Source organism: Acomys minous (genome assembly GCF_964271855.1).
Source record: "Acomys minous genome assembly, chromosome: 6".
In the NCBI taxonomy this organism is placed as follows: Eukaryota; Metazoa; Chordata; class Mammalia; order Rodentia; family Muridae; genus Acomys; species Acomys minous.
Genome location: NC_140487.1, coordinates 111,122,970 through 111,139,144, shown reverse-complemented (window position 1 = coordinate 111,139,144; position 16,175 = coordinate 111,122,970). Strand labels below are relative to the sequence as shown.

At 48.5% G+C, this 16,175-nt stretch overlaps 2 protein-coding genes across 4 annotated transcripts in view; one reads left to right on the top strand and one right to left on the bottom strand.

Annotated features, from left to right (window-relative positions):
- STPG1 (sperm tail PG-rich repeat containing 1) overlaps nt 1-10,294 on the bottom strand; it is a 44,362-nt gene extending 34,068 nt beyond the window's left edge. Inside the window, exons 1-2 of one of the 3 annotated variants that reach the window (XM_084788346.1) lie at nt 9,804-10,294; nt 109-228 (exon numbers count right to left, since the gene is read on the bottom strand). In XM_084788346.1, coding sequence (XP_084644472.1) covers nt 109-181 — 73 coding nt within the window. In that variant the 5' untranslated portion in view covers nt 182-228; nt 9,804-10,294. Of the gene's footprint in view, nt 1-108; nt 229-8,971; nt 9,113-9,803 lie in introns of those variants that run through there. The other 2 variants (XM_084788345.1, XM_084788344.1) reach the window with 2 other exon arrangements.
- A 152-nt stretch (nt 10,295-10,446) lies between these two features.
- Nucleotides 10,447-16,175, top strand: part of NIPAL3 (NIPA like domain containing 3) — a 38,705-nt gene continuing 32,976 nt past the window's right edge. Inside the window, exons 1-2 of the mRNA XM_084788382.1 lie at nt 10,447-10,584; nt 13,682-14,027. Coding sequence (XP_084644508.1) covers nt 13,923-14,027 — 105 coding nt within the window. The 5' untranslated portion in view covers nt 10,447-10,584; nt 13,682-13,922. The remainder of the gene's footprint in view (nt 10,585-13,681; nt 14,028-16,175) is intronic.

The window sequence follows — 16,175 nt, the reverse complement described above, 5'->3', positions numbered from 1 at the left end:
TACACTCCTGAAGGGACGGCCTTGCGGCCAGCACCCAAGAATTACTAATCTTTCCAACTGTAATCCCGTGTACTAGAGTGGACATGTCATAATTTAGAGTCACTGGACCTTTCTGTACTTTGTCGCCATGCTTTTTAAGTTTGCCAGGGTCTTCGTCTGAGTTAGCCACGATATGGGACATGCTCCGGCTCTCTGAGGGAAGCCTCAGCCTCGCATTCTTCTAAACACCTGAAAGAAGATACAGCATTTGCAGGAGCCATTTTATACCAGAGTGGCTCTGTGCTAACGATGGGTTGGGTTGAGAGCTCTTGTGGGGCAGAAGTTGACACCCATCAACTGCTGAGTCACCCCAGGTTCCAAGGACACAGTACTGCCGGAACTAAGGAAAGCCACCCAAGGTCACCATCACTGCTGTATACAGTTTCTGGGGCTTTAGATATTATTTTCATTATTAATTTGGCTTGGCCGAGATATAACTTATATGCAGTAAAATTCATCAGTGGTAAAGAAAAAATGAGTCTAAGTCTTGACAATGTGTGCAGTTGCGTTGTATACCACCACGACCAAGATATTAAGGTTATCCATACCCCCACGAAGCTGCCCTGTGCTTTTGTAGTCATTTCCCTCCGGGCCTGGCCTCTGTCAATTTGTGCTTCCTGTCACAATAGCTACCTTTCTATAATGCTACACATACGCTACCACCAGCAGATCAAGTGCTACCAACACAATCTTCCCCGGGGAGGCGGGGGTGGGGGGGCGGCTGGAGAGACAGCTCAGTGATTAACAGCATGCACTGCTCTTGCGAAGGACTCAAGTTCACTTTCCAACAACCCACACACAGGGCAGCTCAAACTGTGTGGAACTGCAGCTTCAGCGCATCGACCCCTATTTATGGCTTCCATAGGCACCTGCACTTTATATGCATAAACACACACACACACACACACACACACACACACACACACAGCTAAAAAGAAAAAGGCTGCTCATTTTTAAAAAATATTCTTCCTAGAACTTGATTGGCATTGCATCAAAAATTCAGTGAAAATATCTTAGCTTCGTTGAGTATTATGATCCACTAATATGGCAGATATCCCATTTATTTTGAAATAGTTAAACTTCTCGGCAGTTTTTATACTTACAGATGCATAACTATTACTTATTTTTGTGAACCCCTGTGAGAGAGGGACATGCGTGGCACCACAGTGCACATGTGAAGGTCAGAGAACAGTCCTCGCCTCCCACCTTGCTTACTGTGTCCAGCTTTTCGTGGGTTCTGGGCACCCTGATTCAGGCCCCCATGCTGCCTTGCCTCGGGAGCCATCTTCCATCCCAACACAGATTTTCTTAAGTAGAACCCTAGGGGTGTCGTATTTCTGCGTCACGAAAATGGAATCCTTGAAAAGTCTTGACACAAGACCCTGTCTCCAAAAAAGAGATCTTTTTTGTTTGTTTTTTGGTTTACAGTGCTGGAGATTGAAGCCAGCACCTTGGGTGATGCCAGGTAAGCACTCTGCCCCTAGCTGTATCCCCACAAAATGCCCATTTCTGATTTCTCTGTTTCTGGTGATATTTTTACATATTGATCTTGTGTCCTCCGACTTAGCCTCCTTTTTTCGTTCTGAAGGCTTCTTTACAGATTAGGAAATTTAATACATATAGCCATCCATATGTGAAGAACGGGGTTATTCCTTCCCTTTCTAATATATGGCCGTTACTTTTTTCCCTTATAACACTGCAATGCTCGGGGCGCCCAGAGCTACATTAAGTATGATATTGGTTAAAAGTTTTGTTTGGTTTTTTTGGTTGGTTGGTTGGTTTTTTACTTTTTGTTTGTTTGTTTATTTGTGACAAGGTCTCCTTATAGATTACTAGGCCAGGCTGGCCTAGAACTTGTGATTCTCCTGCCTCAGCCTCCTGAGAGCTTGGAATGAAGGTGTGCGCCACCACATTTGGCTCTAGGAAGCTTTTCTTTTTTTAATAGAAATATTTTAATCCTAATTTCCTACAACTTTTTTCTGTATAGGTACCAGGTTTTGAATTCTGTAGAATATTTTGTCATTGTTTGTAGAGCTGACCTCGTCATTACTCTTTGTGGCCATAAAAACTGATTTACACTAATCAAAATGTTCTAATCTAGAATTTCTGTAATTAGTGCTACTTCCACACCTATGTACATGACTACTAAATGGTAGTTTTCTTCTATTTTTTTAATTTAATTTTATTTTAGCATATGGGTGTCAGCTCCCTTGGAACTGGAATTACAGACAGTTGTGAGCTGCCATGTGGGTGCTGGGAATTGAACCCGGGTCCTTTGGAAGAGCAGACAATGCTCTTAAACACTGGGCCATCTCTCCAGCCCCTTTTCTTCTATTTTTTAAAATGTCTTTGATTTTTGTTTCACAAAATGAATTTAAAAGCGTTTATTTCTTTGTATTCGTGTGTGTGCGTGTGCGTGTGCGTGTGCGTGTGCGTGTGTGTGTGTGTGTGTGTGTGTGTGCACATGTAGAGGGCAAAGGACAGTTTGAGAGAGTGTGTTCTCTCCTTTCACCCTATGGTTCCCTGGGATTGAACTCGCGTCATCAGGCTTGGCAGCAAGCACCTTTCCCTGCTGAGCCCTCTTGTCCACCCTTTCAGTTGCTGGTATCGGCAGTATTTCCTCCTCAAGTGTTCGCTTGAGGTTCATACCGTCCCTTCTTTCCACTCACAAATGGCGTCACGGCCTGATGCTGAGGGAAGGGTTTCAACGACCAAGCCCCTTTGCTTAACGTAATGCTTTCTGCTTCTTGAGGGAGCTTTGGGAATAAGCACATCTCAAAGAAAGTTTCCGGGTTCATCTTCATGAGATCCCTTAGCATAACGTTGCTCAGGACGACGGTCTTTGATTGTCCTTGTTTGTTTTGAGGCAGAGTCTCACTGGGTCGCTTTGCTATGTAGACCCGCCTGCCTGGGCCTTAAGTGCTGGGCCTAAAGGTGTGCACTGCCACACCTAGCCGAGTGTCCTTTTAGTGTCTCTGGAAATATCCCTCCTTTATTCCTTAAGCTAGTAGTTGACATTTTATAGGCCTTGGCTGGCAAGCCTGCCTCAAGTTTTACCAACCATCTTTCAAAAGCAAACAGCTTTCCATGTCCTTTTTAGCTCTCAGTTTCACATGTCTTTTTTTTTTTTTTAAACTCTTAGAAGAACTCCTGGGCCACTAGGCTCAGATCTCTCTTACCTCTTAGTACAATAACAACATTTACTATGTTAAATGTGTTCATAGGTACAGTCTTCGTGGCATTCCATACATTTTAATTTATTACATTTTTATTTTCCCCTTAGTCTATTTTTTTTATTTCTTTTTTTTATTTTTTTAATTTAAGGTTTTTCGAGACAGGGTTTCTCTGTGTGGCCCTGGCTGTCTTGGACTCGTTTTTGTAGACCAGGCTGGCCTTGAACTCACAGCGATCGGCCTGCCTCTGCCTTCCAAGTGCTGGGATTAAAGGCATAGGCCACCACGCCTGGCTTTTCCCCTCAGTTTAAAAGATCTCCCATTTAGGCCAGGTGTGGTGGCGCACGCCTTTAATCCCAGCACTCGGGAGGCAGAGGCAGGCGGATCGCTGTGAGTTCGAGGCCAGCCTGGTCTACAAAGTGAGTCCAGAATATCCAGGGCTGTTACACAGAGAAACCCTTTCTAGAAAAACCAAAAATAAATAAATAAATAAATAATAAAAAGAGCATCACCAGAACAGCTTTCACCTACTTTTGTTTTGTTTTGTTTTGTTTAAGGCAGGTTGCCTCCCAAGTGCTGGTGTGCACCACTACACCACGGAGGTTCCTGACTTGAATTCTTGCTTTGACTTCGCTTCACAATGGACTGTGATCAGAATACAAACCCTTCCCTCCCACAGCTGCTTTTGGACATGACCTTTCTCGCAGCCTTGGAAAGCAAATCAGAACATTGACATTTCCTCCATAGCTCCCCCACCCCACTGTCCATCCCTCCCCACCCCCACACACTGTCCATGTCCCCCCCCCCCCTACTATTCTGACTTCTGCAGCTCTGACCTCTCTGCTCATGGTTGATCTAATTTTGGGGTTTTTTTTGTTTTGGGGTGTTTGTTTGATTCGGGGTTTCTCTGTGTAGCCTTGGCTGTCCTAGACTTGCTTTGTAGACCAGGCTGGCCTCGAACTCACAGAGATCTGCCTGCAGCTGCCTCCCAAGTGCTGGGATTAAAGGCGTGCGCCACCACGCCCAGTGGTTCATCTAATTTTGTTGATGCCTTGCCGTGTTTTCTTCAGGATTCTGTAATGTTTGATATTGGCTGCATGTCCTGAATCTGTAGATTTGTGGCTTCCATCGGATTCTAAAAACATTTTGCATTCTTTTTTCACATATTTTTTTTGTGCTTTCTCCTTTTCCGGGCTGACAGCTGTGCGTGTGTTAGGTACCCTGGTGTTCTCCTAAAGGTCGCCAAAAGCCTGTCTTTGAAGTTTAACCTGATTTAATCTCTCCACTCCTTCAGACAGCCCGGATTGGTCCAGCTTCAGACTCACTGATCTGGTCTCCTCTGTGAACCTCCCCCCGACCCCCCAATCCCACCCAGCCCTCTGGCCCCAGTGCAGTCCTACCAGCTGCCGGTTCTGCTGGGCTGGCCTAGTCTCTTTCTTTCAGATGCTGGCCAGAGCCCAAGGATGCTTTTAAACTCCCCAATGCTTTGAGCTTCCTTGCTCTTTTTCTAAAGATTCTGTCCTTGTGGTGTAGCTGGCTGGCTGCTCTCCTCCATCCTCCTGCCTTCCCGCCAGCGGTCAGGGTCAGGTTTCGCAGCTCTCCTGCCCTGGGCTTCTCCTTTCAGACTAACACATCGCCCTAAGCTTCGGTCTGAGTCAGTTCTTTGTCCCCGAGCTTCTGTCTGGGTTCCTTCTTCAATTCTTTTGCTAATGGAACCGAGAATCCCAAGAAGGGACCCGAGTACTCCAGCTCTACTGGGACGCCCCAAGACTCCTGGGAACACTTCTCCCCTGCCTTTTTGTTTGTTTGCTTGTTTTGTTTTGTTTTTCAAGACAAGGTTTCTTTGTAGCCTTGGCTGTCCTGGACTCACTCTGTAGACCAGGCTGACCTTGAACTCACAGCGATCCACCTGCTTCTGCCTCCTGAGTGCTGGGATTAAAGGCGTGCGCCACCACCGCCCGGCCTTCTCCACTGCTTTGTAATTCTTTTATCAGCAGGGAAAACTAACCCGTACACACACACACACACACACACACACACACACACACACACACACACGTACCGGGAGCATCTTTTTCTTTCTTTCTGTTTGTAAAAAGACCTTCCTTGTCCAGCCTCATGGTGACTGTGTGCTCCTTCACCTTCTGCAGCAGTTTTGTCTGGCTTCTAATAGCTGCTCTGAGGGTCCCTTTTGCTGGTTCTGTGGTTACTGGGGCTGCTCTCCTGGCTACAGTCCATTTCCCTGAAGCTTTGTACAGGGTGCTAGAGAGGGTGAAATTTCCATTTTCTTTCTTTCTTTCTTTCTTTCTTTCTTTCTTTCTTTCTTTTTCCTGGCTTATTTTTAGTACCTTGCAGATTCGTTTGCCCACCCCCACCTCCGCCCCCTCCTCCAAACCTTCAGACTTTGATTCAGAACAGCTTTGATTCCGGAAGGAATTTACTTGTGCTACTGAGGTGCCATACTTTATTTTCTTCTAACAGTGTCTCTTTGTATCCAGGCTGGCAAACTCACTCCATAGCTAAGGGTGACCTTGAACTTCTGACCCTTCTGCCACTGCCTCCTGCCTGATGGATTACCCGGATACACCACCATCCATGCCCCCTTGGATATGGGGTGCTGGGAATCAAATTCAGGGGTTCATTCATGCGGGTACTTCTGCCAGCTGAGCCACAGCCTCAGTCACTAGGCACAGTGCTGTCTAACACGGCGACCCTCCTTTCTGGCTTACAGGAACATGAAATGTCATCAGTTCCATGACTCTGGGAAATGTTCGCCTCCTGTTCCTTGTTGGATTCTCCTGGTTGGTTGTTCTTCAGCCAGGGCTCAAAGAGATCTCTTCAGATAATCAACTTTTTTCCTATGCAACTCTCTCCTCGGGTATTTTAGACCACAGTCTGGACTCTCTGGCTTCCCTGAACTCCATGTCCTCATGGTAGGTGGCCTTCTACCACTGGAACAAAATACCAAAGACTTGTGCTGGCTCGTGGCTTCAAGGGTGTCGGTCCCTAGTCACGGGACCTGCTGCTCAGCAGTGTCAGCACTGCACATGACACCAGGAGCTCGACATGGTGGGAAGGGTCTCCTCACAGCACAGCAGCCAGAAAGCAAAGAAAAAACAGGGAGGGCTGGATCCCCAGATCTCCTTCAAAAGAACAGGCCCAGGGACCTGACTTGCTTCCACTAGGCCCTACCTTTGAAAGGTTACACACACACACACACACACACACACACACACACACACACACACACACACACCAGTAGCGTCAAAGGCTCAACAAACAGGCTTTGGGGGCCATCCAAGATTCAATTTCTAAGACACTTCTATCGGGTAAACTAGAGTTTTCACTCCCCTCCTGCCTGCAGAACAGTCTGGAAGCTACTCCCGAGCTCACTACGTGAGGGGCAACATCACTCAGGGGCCACGTTATTGTGCCACCTACTGCCTGATACATAAAGAGTTTCCTAATCCCTGTAGCTGGGGCTGGTTTGTTTTTTTTGTGGTTTGTTTTGTTTTGTTCTGTTTTTAGTTGTCAATCGCATGAACACCGTTTCATCTCCAAAGCAGTTAATTTTTCACGAGCAGACTCAGGATTCATTTTACTTGTTCCCTCCCCCCCCCCCCAACCTCCCACCCCTTACCCACCCCCCACTCCCCCGCAAGGAACTTAAACCATCTCTAAATTGAGTAAACAATCGTATGTCCATCTAGCCAGCCCCTGCTTCCTCAACGTGTGTTCCTTGCCGGATTCATCTCCACAGCAGCAATTTACAGCCTTTTCTGATAATCTGAGATTTGAAGATCTAATACCGATCATGGGGTACGACAGCTTTAAAACATTAAGATATTTCAAAGCGAAGCCGGGTGTGGTGGCGCACACCTTTAGTTCCAGCACTCGGGAGGCAGAGGCAGGTGGATCACTGTGAGTTCGAGGCCAGCCTGGTCTACAAAGTGAGTCCAGGACAGCCAAGGCTACACAGAGAGACCCTGTCTCGAAAAACCAAAAAAAAAAAAAAAAAAAAGATATTTCAAAGCGATTCAATAGCGGCCAGAGAACAGTGTCTTTCAGTGTCTCTAAAAGCAGCCAGTGTTCACTTGCCACACCGCAGGGCGACCTCGCTGTTTTAGTAGGAACCGTTTTTTTTTTCAGCCCCACCTTTAACGAAGCCGCTGTGTGAGTGTGCTGGGAACGCGGCTCCTGTGGCAGAACTCTGCCCAGCAAGCGCAAAGGCCCGGCTCGATCAGCAGTGGCAATACTGTAGTCAGAGCACCCAAGAACTAGAGGGAGGCAACAGGATCAGAAGTTCAAAGCCAGCCTGACTACACACTAAGCTCTAGGCCAGCTCGGGCTGTATGTCAAGACCCTATCTCAAAAAAAAAGAAAAAAAAAACAGTGCTGGAGAGATGGCCTAGTGGTAAAGAGCACTGGCTGTTTTTCCAGAGGACCTGGGTTTGGTTCCAAGCATTCACACGGAGGCTCAGAACCATATGTAATTCCAGTCTTAGGAGAGCTGATGCCTCTTCTGACTGCCACAGGCACCGGGTATGTACAGGATGTACAGGCATGCATAAAGATAGGATATTCATAGACATGAGATAAAAAAAATAATTTTTAAAAATTAATTTAAAAAATGACAATTGTGGAGTGGTGGTTTAGTCATTTAATGCCAGCACTCCAGAAGCAGAGATGGTGGATCTCTGTGAGTCTGAGGCTAGCCTGGTCTACATAGAGCACTCCAGGCTAGCCAGGACTACATAATGAGACCCTGTCTTAAAAAAAAAAAAATTACAAGCCAGCCTGGTCTACAAAGCGAGTCCAGGACAGCCAAGGCTACACATAGTAACCCTATCTTGGAAAAACAAAAACAAAAACAAAACTGCAAGAGGATTTTTTAAAATTAGATTTCTCACGCAAATTATTATATTTTTCAAATTTTTAAGAAATTATAAAAATGTCAAACAATGCATTTTTCTAACACCAAAAGGCAACAAATGTTAACCTTGCCTCCCAGTGTTCTGTGGACTGCCCATGCAGTTGGTAGAGAACAAGTATGGCCTAACTCTGGACAGGTGCCTACCTGCTGCCATGTGAGCCTCCTGCACTTGGTGGGTCATGTCAGGTGGCCATGGCCTAGAATCTACCATGATTTCCTCCCTCTTGGAACATCCCTCCTGGAGGTAAGTGGGAGGCACATGAGACCCAAAAGGCTTTTCAAAGTCTCAGGCGACCGACCTATTAGGGTTTCTTGTTTTTGTTTTTGTTTTTCGAGACAGGGTCTCTCTGCGTAGCCTTGGCTGTCCTGGACTCACTTTGTAGACCAGGCTGGCCTGGAACTCACAGAGATCCGCTAGCCCAAGGGCTGGGATTAAAGGCATGAGCCATCACCGCCGGACTTTTGTTTGGTGAGAGAGAGTGTGTCGGAGGCCTGGATGGAACTGTAGCAGCTGGTTCGTGGCCCCGAGATTTCAGTCTCAGCCTTTCATTGTATAGATGGCCAAGATGAGGCCCAGACTTGCTGAGGAAGACCCGATGTGCTCGAGGGCCACTATCAGAGCTCAGCTCTTGGAAGCCCACCCGTTACCCAGTACCGGTGTCCCTCAAAGACTAAGGTAGCGGGCATCAGATGGCCACCTCACTCACAGGGTCCACGTTTCAGATGAGTACACTGTGCATGCATACACTGACCCCACCGCTGCCCCAAATGGCACTGTCTGACTCGCGAGACACCACCTAACTGGGCACAGATTTTCCGCACGCACCCGGAGTCCGGAGGTCTCAGTGGGTGTCCCATGGAGTGCGCTGACTCGCCCTCACGACCTCAGGGACCGGTCCCTTAACAGGAGATGGCTCCTACCTAGTCAATCTAGCCTCTCAGCCGCCGCCCAGTCGCTATGGCAACCACTGGCCTAACATCCCAGAGTCCAGTGGCAGGCAGTAAGGTAACTGTAGCCAATGGTGTTCTCTGTTTCTTTAACGTGAAAAGCTGTTAGACCAATCATTAGCCAAGAAGCTACCAGAATTTTGGAGGTTCGGGCTGGCTCTGCCAGGACCTGTGGCAGGGAAGGAACTCTTTAGGGTTTTTGTTTCTGGGGCTTGGTTTTGTGGTTTTGTTTTTTGTTTGTTTTGGTGACTCCTTAAAATTCATAGGACAACCCAAAAGCCTAGGAATTTTGCTCACTCAGAAAATCCTACCCAAGGAATAAACCTGAGCATTTCTGTCCATCCACGCCCTGAGTGTGAGAAAAGACTGATGACACAGTTCCACAAGGGCAACCGTGCAAGTATTCTGAGAGCCCCTTACCCCTCCCCCGTTTCACCGCGGTCACAACGCCCCTTCACAGTCCTGCTTCAATCCACCAGTGGCTCCTTTAAATTTGTGGGAGACGCCTCTATTATAAACTGTCTTCGGCGCATTCCTCTGATCACAGCTCTTGCCACCCACGCCTCAAGGGGGAAAAAAAAATCTCGCACCAGCCCAGCTCGTATTTAGGCATCTTCCATAATACAATATGACAGCTCCATCCTCTCTTGAACGACCCCTCCCCGCTCTACCGGCCCACACGGAGAGCCCATTTGCGTCGCTGAGGTCACCTCAATGTCATTTCCTCGTCAAACGTGTGTAGTCTCAACATCTCCCCCAGAGGTTGCTGTGGGCTCTGAACTGAACGTGCAGGAAAATGTGCGCGCTGGACGCTCCAAGCGCAGTTTCATGGTCACAGCTGGGAAACAGCAGCCGGGGAGTAGGATGATTGACAGCCTTCCGGGGCTGCTGAGCTGAAGGCGTGCTGTGAGATTCAGGACGCAAGAGAGCCAACAGGTGGGACGCAGGCGCTGGAAAGAAGGGGTACTACGCATGGTCCCCTAAACACGTCAGGACTCTGTTGGGTGTCGATGTTGAAGCCACCAAATGGAAGCAGCAGGGGCACCGCCCGGGACCTTCTGTGACTGTTAGCGCAGGCTGCGGGGACACCTGGCGGTCTGCTCAAGCCCAACCCACCTGTCGGGCAGGTGGAGGTGAGCAGCCATAACCTGGGGACCAAAGCAGCCCGGACTTCTTCCTTTGGCCGCTAGAGGGAACTCCTCCAGGTGAGCGCCAGGTCTCGCCCCTACGCTTCAAGCGAGCTTGGCAGCGCAGCCAATTTTCTCAGGATGTCCCGCCCATCCCCTCCCAACAACCACTCGCCTGAGTCAGCTTCGGACTGGCAGACAGGGTAACAAATCAAGTCGCGACCTTTGAAAGCAAAACACTGCAGCCCCCCCTGGCAACTCAGAGCTGGGAAGGGATCCAGGAGGCTGTGCCTAGGGGTGGCACAGAGTGTCCCGGTCGCTTCTCCAGAACCTGGGATAGGTGGATCTAGAAGGAACGCCACGGGTGAGTCATGATCAAGACTGAGGGCAAGGGGGAACTTGAACCCAGGCTTGCTATTTCAGGAAAAGCAACGCGTTTTTAGCTATCTAACCACCCTCTGGTGTAAGTGCAGTCCCCTTGCTGTTGCCAGCCTTGTCGGTTTGGGTCCTTTTTTTTTTCCCCCTCCATATTTTCAAGGAGGGTGGACACGGGTTTGCCTTAATGAAGGTGATGCTGGGCGTTACCAGATGAGGAAGTGGATGGCACTGCCGGCTCCAGCATGCTAGAAATAGCCGGTGCAGCTCGCAGGTGGATGGAGGGAGCCGTGTGCTCGTTACTGGAAGAGAGATGTGTCTCCCCTGGCGATCGAATGCCCGGCTCAATGGGAAAGGCCCGGAGAACGTCACCCTTCAGTGCCCAAAAGCATCGCGAAGGGAAAGCTTGGCACGGAACCGACGTTCTCTAGTCAAACTGAATCGTCAGGTGGTGACAAGCCCTCCATGCACCCACACACCCTTGTTTTCTGTTACAGCCAATTTGATGACCGCGAGGCTCAGTTGCTCTCCCTGGAAAACTTGCTCAGTGGGATTAATCATTTAGATGAGGCCCTGGGATTGGCGTGAAAGCAGGCACTTTGTGAATTCTCTTTCCCTACTCGGGTCAGTGACCATGAGCTGTGACTGTGACTGTCAACGCAGAGTTGGCTGTGTGCCTCTTGGACATATGTCAGTCCTGGAAAAGTGTTTTGAGACCAACAAAACACCGTCACCAGGCCAAAGTGTGAGCCTTATGAGGGAGTGCGACTTACAGAGTCCACGAAGGCTTGTGGGTGGCACTGTGTGCCAGCCCAGGGAAGCCTTCCTCTCTGTCTCTGTGCATTCAGAGCTCTGGGGGTTCCCCAGGTAGAGAGGGAAGCTGAAGCTGCTGTTTAAATAGCCAGTGAACTCGAGAGAGAGAGAGAGAGAGAGAGAGAGAGAGAGAGAGAGAGAGAGAGAGAGAGAGAGAGAAACGGAGACAGAGACAGAAACAGAACCAACTGGCCTAGAGAAGGTTACACTGCCCAAATTCCTGCTGTCCTCCCTAGCTGGTCCCCAAGGCCTGTTTGCTTTTTCTGACATCCTGTGGGTGGGACTGGGTTTATCTGTTTGTGGTCTTGAGTCCTGAGTAAGGCTTTTTGTTTTCTTTCCTTTTTTTTTTTTTTTTTTAACCAGTGTACCGGGGCCTTTACATTTAGTCAGGAGTCGGTGTATACGCAAGCCACCTTACCAGGCTCTGAGCTGGGTTTCCAGGGGAAGCAGGAGACCTGACAGGTGTCTTCAGTCCAGGGCCTCTTCAACTCCAGACTGTTTGCAGCCCTGGGTCTCTCGCAGGTAGAAGGAACCCTAGACGGCCCTCGTTTTAACACAGCATTGCCTTCACACACAGGCAGTTTAATTTAAGAGTAATTATGCCCTCCCAGTCTTCCCAGAAAAATTATGATTCCCAGGCAATCTCATATCTGTACAGTCTTAACAGGTAAGAAACATAGGGTATAAGTCAAAGATACCGCATGAGGGTGTCTTAGGCAGGAGCAGGTCAAGACCTTCGACGAGGGGCCACCTGGTCTTCATGGCTGCCCTGTACTAAGCCTGCATTTGGCATGGTGTCGCCCCTGAGAGATCAGTGCATGCTATTGACATTCCTGGGCCAGGAACATGGGGCAGAAAGGAATCAGAAACTACTGGCTATGTAACTTTTAAAACCTGGGTGCCGCCAAGCCCTCAACTCTTTCTTGGGTGGATGCTGGGGAGATAAGAACATGTATGAATAAACTACAGGATTAAATTGGAGAGGGGGCCCGCAAAGTGGGACCGAGTACTGGCTGCTAAGCTTGATGAGTTGAGTTCGATCCCCAGGACCAACATGTGGAAACAACTGGCTCCACAGAGCTGTCTTCTGACCTCTGCAGTGCACTCTGCCACGGGTGCATACACATACACACACACACACACACACACACACACACACACACACACACACACAAACGGATGTTAGAAATTAAGCACGTGGCAGATCAGAAGCAGTCTAAAACATCTTAAGGGCCTCAGCAGGTGAAAAGACTTGTCAAGCAAGCCTGATGTCCTGAGTTCGATCCCTGAAACCCACTGTGGGAGGAGAGAACAGACCCCCCCACAAACTCCACACGGGACAATAATACATTAATGATTATAACATATATAATATGTTGAATAACATATGTAATATATAGGATTTTTGTTTGGTGCCTTGGACTGGGTTTTTGTTTTGTTTTGTATGTTTAATTTTCTTTCTTTCTTTCTTTCTTTTTTTTTTTTTTTTTTTTTTTTTAGCATAGAAAGATGTCACAGAACCTTTTAATATGGTGATAGGGTTTCAACCATGAACTCTTAGTACAGTTTTTTTTTCTCTTCTTTGTTTGTGGGGGAAAGTTTGAGAAACACTGAAAGCACCAGTCCATGACGCTAACAGGGTGATTGTCATCCCATTTTCTACGTGAAGCCACTATCACTGTCCACAGCTTACTGATGAGCCACTGAGTCACCCGAGCCAGCCTGACCTGGTGCAGCACTGGGTCTCACCTCCCAGGACAGTGTCCCTACCTCATGCCAGGATTTTCTTCTCATTCTTTGGCGCCATGGCGTTGAAGACGCCATGAATCGGTGTTTGGTTCGGTTTCTATTGTTGTTGCTCTTGGTTTGGTGCTGTGGTCCCGCCTCAGCTTCCCGAGTGCTGGGATTGCAAGCCTGGGCTGCCAACCTCCTGACGGTTCCTGTTTGGTGCCTGTGGGATCTGTTGGTTGATTGCTTTGGGAGACCTGGAGAGGCTGCTCTGGGTGGTCTTCTTTCTTGTCCTCAGGCATTTAAATTAGGATGTAATTGGAGGAAGGAAGGGGAGGAGGAGAGGAAATGGGATGTCTAAGAGCCAGGGTAAAGCTTTTTAAGGAAGATCTCTTTATTAAGGGGCTCAGAAGCCCGATAACCGTGCCTTCATGGTCTCCTTTTGCTTGGCCAGTCATCCTTTGTGGGAAGAGCTTTCTCAGGCAGTGAAGTTGGGTGTTGTGTCTCACGCACATGCATTTTTTATGTGCTCCTCCACCACTCAGAAGCTTGGCCACAGTCGGAAGACACGCCCTCATCTGTCCTCTTGGGAGAAGACACAGGAGCCGCAGCAAAGGCTATAAATCAACCAAAAGAGCCCAGAGAACTCGTTTGACGGAGGAAGAGAGCTAGGCGTCTGCTGGACCAAGGTGAACGCTGGGAGAGATGGCTTCCAGTTCACCCCCTGCCTAGGAGCAGCAGCTCCAGCCCCCAGCCAGGCCGAGCAGGATGTCCCACTAGCCAGCCATGGACAGGGCCCACAGCGCGGGCCTGCAGTTACAGCCGCTCCCACACACCAGCAGCGCCACCTCCACAAGCCAGAGCAGCGGCGAGGGCTCCTTTTCCTACAAGGCAAGCGCTTCAGTTTCCTTTGGAGATTTTGTAGTTTTTCTTTTCTTTTTCTTTTTTTTTCCTTTCTTTCTTTCTTTTTTTTTTCTTTTGTTTTGTTTTGTTTTTCACGACAGGGTTTCTCTGTGTAGACTTGGCTGTCCTGGACTCACGTTGTAGACCAGGCTGGCCTCGAACTCACAACCATCCGCCTGCCTCTGCCTCCCGAGTACTGGGATTAAAGGCATGCGCCACCACCACCACCCAGCTGATTTTGTAGTTTTTCTAACAAGGGGGACACAGGAGCTAAGTAGCCTCACTGAGGTGCCCGGGATCTGTATGCCATCACTAGCAGAGACAGGCCCTCTGTGTACACCACACAACACAGAATCAAAAGGAAAGACATTGCTCCTTCAAACAGATAAAAAAGAAGGCTGGGGAAGTGGATGGCTCAGCCAGTGGAGTGCTCTGCTGGACATGGCTCAAAGGACCAGAGTTTGCATCCTCAGCACCCACACAAGTGCCGAGCAGTTCTGCCGGGCCGCCTATAACCCCAGCACACAAAGGCAGACACAGGGCCATCTCTATAGCAAGCTAGCCAGCTAGACTGGCCCAATAGGCCAGCTCTGAATTCAAGCTCAGTGGTCCAGAGTGCTGTCTGCCCTTCCAGAGGTCTTAGTTTAAGTCCCAGAAACCGCAAGGTGGCTCACAAACATCTATTCTGGGATCCTATGCCCTCTTCTGGCCTGCAGGTGTATGTGCAAATAGAGCACTCATACATAAAAATAAATAAATAAAAAATATTTTAAAAAATAAGATGGAGAGCAAGCAAAGAGAACTACAGAAGTTGACCTCTGACCTGCGCGCGCGCACGTCACGCTCTCTCTCTCTCTCTCTCTGAAGAGACATTTTTTTGGTTTTGGGAGTTTTTTGCTTTCTGTTTTGTTCTTTTGTTTTTTTGAAGACAGTATTTCTCTGTGTAGCCTTAGATGTCCTGGACTCACTTTGTAGACCAGGCTGGCCTCGAACTCACAGCGATCTGCCTGCCTCTGCCTCCTAAGTGCTAGGATTGAAGGCATGCACCACCATACCTGGCTAGAGACATATCTTAAATGCAGAGTTAAAAGGGGGCATACTTCCAGTTAGGAGACATGGGGTTTGTTTATTTTTTTTTTTTTAAGATTTGTAAGCTGGGCGTGGTTGTGAGCCACCATGTGGGTGCTGGGATCTGAACCCCTGTCCTCTATAAGGACATGTGTGCTCTTAACCACTGAGCCATCTGTCTGGTCCAGAAGCTTTGGGTTTCAGCTGAAGAGCCTCTGTGTTCGTGCCTCGGTCTGCCTTGTCTTTTTCTAGTATTGTAAGATCTGGCACCGCGTTGCTCAGAAGGTTTTGGGTCTCGGTGGTTTGGGTTCCCCTTCTCGTTGTTTTACTCCCCTGTGGCGCTGACAGGGGATTACTTCCTCAAAGCAGGCTTCCGGGATGGCGGACTGCCCAGGTGCCTGTTGAGCTGCTGTACAGGGATTTGTGTGATGGATTCCTGTTGTTTCAAATGTGGGATGACGTGAGTGCCGAGACCGTGGCGTTCATCTCTGATTATTTCCTTGGGTGTACTTTATATTGTTTTAGGGCCAAACCTCAGCGTTCCTAATGAAGCATATAAAGACTGGGATTGTTTTTAAAACTTGTTCGTTTTGTTTTGCTTTGTTTTGTTATTTGAATTAGTTGGTTTCATAGCTTCCTTCCGCTGTGATAGAAGCAACTTAAAGGAGACCTTGTTTTGTTTTTCTTTCTTTTTTTTGGTTTTTGTTGTTGTTGTTGTTGTTGTTGTTGTTGAGACAAGGTTTCTCTGTGTAGCCTTGGCTGTCCTGGACTCTCTTTGTAGACCAGGCTGGCCTCGAACTCACAGCCATCCGCCTGCCTCTGCCTCCCGAGTGCTGGGATTAAAGGCGTGCGCCACCACACCTGGCGGGAGAAATTTATAATTCCAGGGTACCGTCCATTGTGGCAGACAGGTAACAGTGGCAGGAACTTGAGGGAGCTGGTCACACGGCAGCCATAATCAAGGTCAGAAAACAAAGAACTCGTGCTAGTGCTTGTGCTCGGCTTGCTTTCTCCCTTTCTCCCTGACCCAAATCCAGAGAATGGTGCCGCCCACCCACAGTGAGCGAG